At 41.9% G+C, this 9,715-nt stretch overlaps 1 protein-coding gene across 2 annotated transcripts; it reads right to left on the reverse strand.

Moving 5' to 3' along the window:
- Nucleotides 1–653: 653 nt before the first annotated feature.
- On the reverse strand, nucleotides 654–9,232 carry comtb (catechol-O-methyltransferase b; the record flags this gene model as incomplete). Of its 2 annotated transcripts, XM_080495249.1 has the most annotated exons (6): nucleotides 654–1,503; nucleotides 1,585–1,716; nucleotides 1,797–1,990; nucleotides 2,091–2,208; nucleotides 7,854–8,025; nucleotides 9,126–9,232. In XM_080495249.1, coding segments are annotated over 6 exons (798 nt in total). In that variant the 3' UTR covers nucleotides 654–1,323. The 2 variants fall into 2 exon arrangements, with proteins under 2 accessions (XP_080351375.1, XP_080351376.1); XM_080495250.1 differs by lacking the exon at nucleotides 9,126–9,232 and having other exon boundaries at nucleotides 7,854–8,024.
- Between the last annotated feature and the right edge of the window lie 483 nt (nucleotides 9,233–9,715).

Consider the following 9,715-nt stretch of genomic DNA (forward strand, 5'->3'; position numbering starts at 1 on the left):
GGCGAGATTCTACAAATCACTGCCAAATCCCTTAAAAGCTCTCTCTCTCTCTCTCTCGCTCGCTCGCTCTCTCTCTCTCGCTCTCGCTCTCTCGTTCTTTCTCCACTGTGTGCATCTCTACCCATGCACCCCCTCCCTCCACCCTTCCTCTGTTGAACCCTCTCCTCACTCTCTCGGCGCACTAATGGCCACAGATTGGGATTATCATGCAGGCGTCTGTGAAGAAAGCATTGGGTGGACGAGCCCACATTTGCCCCTCCGTTCAACTGGAATGCAGGACCCTCCCCCCCCCCCCCCTCTGCATGATGGAACTCGTCACTTTGAGAGATTAGATGAGCAGCGATTTGATTCATACACACTCCCTCTCTCTCTCTCTCTCTCTCACACACACACACCTGCATGCTGGTGAAGAATATCAGGGCTCAGAATGGGCTCCTGCACCACAGAATGCAACTGGATTAGATTTATTATTGATTTGAGTTGATGCCAGGGGTGAAAGCAGCTGCAGATCAGTTTGCAGTTCATCTGTCAATTAGAAGCTCTAATGTAGTTCCTCTGCTGAAGTCTACTGGACCAGTGTAGACACTTCCAACGAGTGCATCAAGCAATTCTCCACAAAGAAATTAAAAACGTAACAGCAAACATAGTTTTCTTTCACTTGTTACCTTTAATGTCAATGTAACACGCTCTGGAGTTTAAAAAAAAACAAAAACACACACACACATTTCATTTCTTTTTCTTTGAATTCTACCAGTACCTGTGGAAAACATGACACATCTTCTCGAAATAGGGAAGTCAAACATACAGCCCCGGGGCCAAAACCAGACGGCAAAGAAATCACATTTATAACAAGACAGAAATTGTTATTATAACACTGACTGGAATTTTTCCTTTAATGCTTGAAAAGGTGTTTCTAATCCATTTATTGGTCATTTCGGTATAACAGACACAGCAGAATATTGCGACCTGAGTCATAAGTCCAACAGCTCGGGGCTATCTTATTGAAGATGTAGCTTTCACATCAAAGCTGGTGAAGGAGTTTGTGAAAATGCTACAGATAGAGGACATCAGGAGCCAGAGACATATTGAAACTGGCATAATGAAGAAATAACTCCTATTTTCTCTCAAAAATGTTCAAGGTTGAATAAAACATAAATAATTGAATGCCATTTGTTTAATACTTTAATAGCCAGCATGAGCTGTCAAAAGATCTGTATTTAAAGGTTATTATGCAATCATTTAACCGGTCTGGCCCACTCCAGGTCTATTTGGCATGTCGGTGGCAACTGAAGTGAAATGAGTTTGACAACCGTAACCTGAAAACTACCCTAAGAAGACAGATTTCTCCAAGCCGTCCTCCACTTTGGTGTATTCCAGGTGGGATTTGAAATACTGGCTTTCATATCGGGGGCTGCTACGGACATACTCAAGGTAGTCGGGCGTCCCAGGGCAGATGACGTTGTCAGCCAACAAGATGCTTCCTTTCTTTAAGAGGCCACACTCCTGAGGAAGTAAGTAAATAAATAAAGGCAAGTGTCATGGTAACAAGTCCAGAGACGTCTTCATATGAAATGGTAAACTAACCTCCAGCAGCTTTGCGTCAGGGAGGTAGCGGTCTTTCCAATGATCCAAGAAAACCAGATCAAACGTTTTCACCCCAAACTGCTCTCTCATTTTTGGGATCCAGTCACCCGATGCCCCTTCAACGAGCTGGACCTAGAATAAATAACATCGTCCAATCAAGTGTCCTTACACAGCCCTCAAAAGGGGATTTCTCCCAGACAATTCAGATTTACCTTATTTTCAAGTCCTGCCCAAGCGATCACCTGCCGAGCGACTGCAGCATAGTCTGGGTTTAACTCCAGGGTGATGAGCTTGGCGTCAGGGGGCAGCAGGCTGGCGATCCGGACTGTGGAGTAGCCGCAGTAGGTACCCAGCTCCAACACCCTGGAAGGGTTCAGCTCCGACACCACGGAGTCCAGGATGCAGCCTGTTGCATGAATAACATAAACACTAAATCAAAGATCTTTTCTTTAGCAATTGACTTGATGCATAAATGCAAGAGATCATTGATTTAGTCAATTCTGCACCTTTCTCATCCCCTACATTCATGGCCCACTCCTTCTGTCTGCAGAACTGATCTATGGCTTTGACCACGCTGCGAGGGTCCCCTCTGGTGGCGCTTTTCTTCACTGCACCAAGGAGCCGCTTGAGGAAAAAAAAAAAAAAAACACACTCGTTTAGGACAATATGGACGTTGTATGATTATCACACTGATTAAATAGTTTAAAAAGTTACATGTCAATACATTCCATTGATTGATATGTCTGCTGATTTGGGATATAATGATGCCATATTGTGAGTCCTTGAACGGAGAATCCACTTTTTGCAATGATTTTTGTGTTCGGCACCAGAATCGTAATGTTTTTCTGGATATATTCTGAAAAGAAATTTAAGAAAAAGTATCATTTATACTTTTGATCAAGGGTGTCATATATGCACCATGTGTGGGGGGGGGGGGGGGGGGGGGGGGTGATCTGATGACCTTTCAAAGACAAACTTTCCAAGGAGAGGAGAACTGGAAAAGAAAAAAGGAAATAAGTAAATACTGTTCCTAGTTTGTCCACTGAGAATCATTCTGTAGTGAAATAGCAATGCTATTGAAGCAGCATTAGAGTCAAAGCCATGGTGCACCTATATTTGTAAGAACATGCATGCTAAAAGCTGCATAAATTATGCATGTTTAAGGAAAGTAAGATGCGATTTTTGGCCACACGAGTTTCAAGAGAAACACTGTGGGAGGTAGGATTACCTAATCCATCTTTTTAAAAGCAAATTTCAGGGTGGTTATTATAAATTATGTTGAAAGAGCATAAGAAAATGTATTGTTGTGCAAAAGTCAAATTGGGTTGTATTCAGTCCCTGAACTACAATAGGTTTAAAACACCTGTCCAATTCTATATCTATGTCCTGAAAATATTTAAAATATGTCAAACATTGATTTGGCCATGATACAATAACGTGGAGCTTCTCATATTTCACTCACATCAATCAAGTTCTGAACTTCAATCAATCCAATGAGCTGTGCAGTATCAAGCCGCAGATTATTTAACTCTTAAAATTAGGGAAACGGTACTTCTATTGATTTGGACAGGCTTGTGGAGCACATTTTACAGATAATCAATTGCATTGAGGTTTGGCGAATTCATCGTTCACGTGAAGCCTCGTTGTGGTGTTTTCACCTGGAAAACAGTTTGGACTGTGACAGTGCTCATGACTGCAGTGAAAAAGACCCCAGGTAATAATGTGGCTTTAAATTTTGTATTTCGTCTGCAACTACAATATATAGGAAGAGTCATCACATGGAAGTAGCCTCCATATGGACAGCGGGACCCAAGATTTCCCAGCAGACCTTTGAACAAATCATCTCACTGCCTCTGCCAGCTTGCCTTGTTCCAATATTCCATCCTGATGTGATTTCCCCAGATGATCACACCCTAACCAGTCACATGATCTCAACAACAAACAAAAAAAAACAAAAAAATGAATCACCAGACCAGTTCACCTTATGGGGTAGATTTGATACCTCCATGCTTATTGTGGCTTCCATCGTCAGTGGACAGGGTTCAGGACGAACCGGGTCGGAACAGTCCATTCATAGTGCAGTTACTTCATAACGTGCAATGGTTTGTGCATTCCAAACAAATGAGAGTCATTCGTCTTCTTTAAAGCTTTATGCGATTCATGGTTGAGGTGTGCTTCAAGGGATCCCATCTGATTATGTGTGAAGGCCGACGGACAGATCAGCGGTCCATCACAGGGAGAGACAGACAGTCGGGCTCACATGCACACATTCGAGCTATTTGGGTCTCGAATTGGCTTCAACTGTATGATTAGAGACTCTGGGAGGAGACTGGAGCACCTGGAGAAAGCTGGTCTCTTCTCCCAATGACCCGACTGCAGTTTGCTGGCTTTCCTTTCTTGGAAAAATACCAGCGGTTTTAGCAAATCGGATCACTTCGTCACACTCTAATTATCCAATGTTCCTGTTTCCAAAATGTGCTTAATGGCTGTTTCACCTTTTCCCACCAAGAGACAGATGCCAGTTTGACGACACAGTCAATGTTATTCACTCCATCCTGTCACCGCTTTTGTTTTGCTTTTCAAGTTCAGGTAAATCTAGTTCCAATGTCCTTTTTCCTTTCGCCTGGTGTCGGCGTGTTTCCAGCTCCTGCACACCTGCTTCCTGTCAGCTGACCGGCGCTCTGACCTGACACATCCCTGCACCGCTGTTTCACCTCAACTCATTAAGGGTCTTGTTTGTACCGAGCTTCCCAGAGCGACGCCTCCAACTACCCCGTTTGAAGAGACAAGACCTGTTGGCAATCCGATTGTGTTATTGTGATTTAATAAATACATTTCAATCATCAATTGGTAGAGAAAGTTCAATCATCAATGTATTTTTACCAAAAAAAAATGTAAAAAATCTCCCAAACACTAATTTTGTGCATGAATTCGTATTTACTGCTGATTTAGAACTATGATTGGGGAATTCTCACAGAAAACAGCTTCAACCAGTCAATTTGTCTCCACAAAAAGATTTTCAGGCAAACTGAGAAACATAGGCAACAAAGACACAGTTTGTTTTTGTGCCTCATCTACATATTTTTTTGCATATATTTTTAGTCCTGTGAGAAGCCCTGGAAACAAAACAAATCCTCTGTTAAATACACCCAGCTTTGTGAATTGAGTCCACTTTTAATTTCACATCTTCATTTCCAGACAAGTCACATTGTGCCCACGTTGTGATCAAAGGCGAAAAAGGCCCGGAGCCTTTATCAGACAAGAATAGATACATCTGCCCTAATTTACACAAAAAGAAGGAGCCGGTCTCTGGAAACAAGTCTTACACATACACTGGCAAATTCTAAGCTTCCTTTAACTACTTTATTCTTCATATCATATTGGATTAGTGCCGCCAGTTGTGAATGTTTCAACCTGAATCCATGTCACTTTTGTATTGCATGACTTTATGTATTTTTACTCATATAGCTGTATTATTATTTCACTGAGGTAGTACAAATAATCTATGAAACCAATACTATTTGTATAGTTTTGTGTCCTTACATTAGAAATAATTCTCACCAACAGCACACATGGAAACAGCTCCTTCCTCAGTCAGTCATAATGAAGCTGAGACGGGTTTAACTGCATGTTTAAAGATGTTCGACAGGCACAGAATACTGATAAAGCCTCTGTTTCACAGATGTTCTAGTAAACTAACAGGATAGAACTGTTAAACGCTACAAAGGTCTATTGTTACAGAGATACTCTTATCTGGACCTCCTCTTTTTCTTGTTGACTTAAAAGCTAAAAAAGCATTGTTTGTAATAACGGTTGTTACTTGGTTAATATCATTTCAATCAAGCCCCGAAAACAATGTACAGTCACTCTGGAGATGTCGCTCAGTAGATGTTCAGACTGAAGCGTCTCGACTATTTGAAGAATGGGCCAGGATCACTTCATGAAAACATCTGTTGCCTTCAGAGGTTGAATCTTTTAGATACGTGTCTTTATAATGTGACAAATTACAATAAAAACCTTGATACTAACTCCCATGAGCGATGAAGGATTGCACAATTTCTATTACTTGTTTCACATCTAGTGTAAGCAAATAGAATCAGTTTATTTTCATTTCTTCTGTCCTTTGTTTTACGATCAATAAACCTCCAAATTATGACATTTGTCAGCCTGCCTTGTGTTCACAAATGATCAAATGCTAACTTAGTAATTTAAATAGCAACTATATTAACTGAGAAATATCAGCATGTTAACCTTGTTCAAAGCATTTCGGATTGTCCGTGTGTGATTACCTGGCAGTGATAGTAAGTACAAAGATTCACTGACATCCCTTGACCCATGTTTTTATGCACCATGCACCTATCTGGGTCAAACGTACAATTCAGGGGTGGAGCCCCCTCTGGGTCTGGTGTCAGATTCACATTCATGACTCAGGTCTGGTTAGAAACTACTAAAATAAACTGAACTCGCTGTTGGATGGTGGAATATCACAGAGGAAGCTATTCTATGATAAGACTAAACCGTGCTCATCAGAAATTGCACGTCGTTAGCACAAACATCAATTCAGACTGGATTTATTCCTCCTTGTTTGGCTAAACCCGTTTACCCCACAGCCAAAGATTCCCATTGTGGGCTGAAGCAGAGGGACCCGACCTGATCCTCTGCCTTTGTACTCCATCTGCCTCTAGACTGGACGTGTGCTGTTTTCTGAACATCTTTTTTTCCCCCCGCAGCACCATTGTAGAAAGCAGTGCATCTATTAGTTTTTCTGTCATCTCCAAACACAGTCCTGCCATTCTCATTTGAACCCTGTCATCAACTACTCATTTTCTGCCATTCAAGAGAGCTTTTATTTCTCTGTGGAGTGGCAGGATGTGTCAACTAAAGATTACAGCCTCTTATGCCTGGTTAAGTATACAAGGGGGGGGGGTGTTTCCCAATGTTGATGTTTGATGTGAATACTGATATTACCGTGTACCTAATAGAGAGACCTGCACCTCATTGCTCCTTGGCCATTATTTTAGATTTTGCTGCACAGCAGCTGGTGTTGAAGGGACTCAGATCTCAAAGTGACAAATGTGACACTTTAATTAAAGAATTGTTCAATAGTTTGCCATCTTGTTGTGTTATCTTTCCAGTACTTTTCACTGCAGGTGACAGGCTACCTGTTGCTTGCTTTGACTTACTTATAATCAAGGTTGTGTAGTAACGGATTACAGGATACACATTTTTTTTTACAGTACATAAAAAAATGTGTACTCTCGTTACAGTTATATAAAAAAAAATGGTATTACTGAGCGGGATTACAATAGAAAAATAGGTGGAATAAACTAGAAATGCAGCGGTCACATGCGCCATCCGATGCTTTCAGGTAACAACACACTGTTGTTACTGGTGCGTTGCCATGGATACTGCAGCCAGCCGCTCTCGTCATGTCTGCTCCGGGGAAAGAAACGCATGTTCTGGCTGGAAACTCCGACTTCACTGTTTAAAAGTCAACTAGTTTCATTAGCTCACTAATCTGTCAGTAACCTGCCCATACCAGTACTTGTGCTGATGGTAGGAAGACATTCTCAATACGTTTAGAGGATCTCGTGTTTTAGGTATTAATTGGGGCGACACGTGACATAACCTTTTTTTTTTTTTTTTTTTTTTAAGTCTGCTTGTTGAGGAGCTGGTTGTTCAGTTATAATCAATCAGTGACTCATGCTGCCAGATACAACCTCTCAAACCTATCAAACATTTATATTTAGTCCGGGAAAAAAAACTCCAGCAACATTAAAACCAACAAGGAAACAGACTAGAGAGAGAAAAAGAGTTTTGAAAATGTTTTGAAACAGATGAGCACATTCTCTTGAACAGAAATAGTTTTGAGGACTAACACTGGAATAATTGAAATCTTTATTTGTATTGTGGTTTTGATTCTTTAAAAAGCTTTTGAAAGCTCAAAACTTGTTCTGTTCAGAGCAATTTATATGTGTATGTGTATAAGATGTGTCAATACACTGAGCAGACTTGTCTTTATTTTTTTGACATTGTAATGGATTACATTTTTAAGTAACCGTCCCAACCCTGCTTATAATGCTTGTTTACCTTTATGTTCTTGATGTCCCAATTAATAAAAATGCTAAAACAGCAAAAAATAAACGTAAGGCCACAGGAGTAAGTGTAAGTGTTAAGTAACCATGGCTTCTCTTTGCTTGAATCTCCACAATAAGTTGAAATGGTTTGCTCAGGTTGATTTTGCAAGAGCTGAGTGTTGAAGTACACACCTGAGGGCGAGTGGACTGGGTCAGTGTGTCCAACAGTCGCTCCACAAAAACATCGTGCCACATTAATGCCAGTCCTGGATGATACTGCACAGCAGCGGGGATGACCCATCTGTACAGAACGTAGAGAACAGCAGCTCCACCGGCACAGCTGTAAATGAGATTGTGCAACATCCTGCAACCAAGGAAACATCACTTTAAGCGCGGTTATATTGCAGTCTTGCATTGTGTGAAAATGCTCTTATACAATAAGTACAGACACAGTATAATAACACATCTGCATGAGATAAATGAAAGCTCTCATGTGTCTCCTCAGCCTCCTCTTTGTGTCGGGATAATGAGATGGGTGATTACTATGCACTGTTACAGCTCTTGTTTTGACTATCGGCAGCGACTGCCATGTCCAATCTTTACACCCACACACAAGCCAATAAGATGAAATCACTACTGGGTATCTTCTGATATGAAATGTAATAAGCAGCAGCTGCACGGTGCTGTTTTGTGTGCCGCTTTTCCACACCAAGGGGAGAGCATTCTGTGGAAAGAACAGAGGGGAGAGGAACGGAGGCACAGCCAGAAACCTCAAGAACAGAGCTCCTTCTGTGAGAGTGCAGTGGAATGAAAGGCTAGAAACCACTAACCCTACCTTGCACAAACAATGAAACTGTGAAAGACAAACGGTGGTTGAGGTAATTCCTTTTGATTTAGAGTTTGAGTTGCATGGCAACTGGCTGGGGTTGAAGAGCTGTGTCACAAATGGCAGAGCACAGGGGGCTTTAACCTTTACTTTGGCTTCTCCTCAACATACAACAGCGGATCCACAGCTGAAATGAAGAATGGTCGTGACAAACCTTCATATGCACATGCTCACATTTCACAATGTAGGGGCTGCCGTGCCACTTTCACCCTCACGCTCGAGACACTGCCGACATGCATATTTCTAAACACATTATGGAATAAAAGTAACAGAAAAGACAAGACTATTAAAAGATTTTTTTCTAAAATCTTGTTCACAAAAGACAGTTTGTTGCTTAATAAGTGACTAAACTGGAGATTTGATGCAGCCACTTAGTAAATGTAACCTTTGTTTTCCCCCAAATTTCACAATACTACAACAGTAAACACTCTCCAGTCCACAGCAGGAATTAAAACCAGATTGCGCTGTGGTCTCCGTTCAGCAGAACACAAGCAGAGACTTCTCAGGGAATAAAAACAGCCGATTCATGCCTTCCTCCAAGGGTTTCTCATAAAAACGGAGCAGAAAACAATACTTACATGTGTAAGCAGGCAGCGCCTCTCCGTCCTCTTCTCACCTCCTCTCGCCGCGAGAGGAAAGGCTGTGAGTTTCAGCACAGCCGGACATATGCCAGGGTTTACATGAGACTAACTCCTCCCTCCTCTTCCTTCCATCTCCAGTCTCAGTGGTGTGCTTGAATGCGAGCATTCAAGGAATGTACAACAGACCTAATCTCCGCACACACACACACACGCAAGCACGAGCACACATTCTCTCACTCTCGGCACTGCAGAAAGGGAGTAGAATAAGTCCTGTTTGGCGTTTGAAGGTTTATTGGGGTTAAATCTGAGAGCTTAGTTCATTATTTCTGGATCAGTGACTCTCAGCGTTCATCTAAGACACCTACTGCCCTGATGTTTCAGAGGTCTCTCTGTTCCGCCGCTCGTTATCAGGCTTACGTAGGGTTGGACAACCACACATTTGAGGTGCGGCGGAGCAGAGAGACACTTCTATCAGTCAAAGGTACCACACATGAAGCTGTTGTCACATCCTGCTGCTTGGTTTTTAAGATACCAGCATAGGAACAGCTTCAATCCTGAATTGAGCGATCCTTAAGCTGACTTCTGGG

This window comes from Blennius ocellaris, assembly GCF_963422515.1.
Source record: "Blennius ocellaris genome assembly, chromosome: 4".
Taxonomy (NCBI): Eukaryota; Metazoa; Chordata; class Actinopteri; order Blenniiformes; family Blenniidae; genus Blennius; species Blennius ocellaris.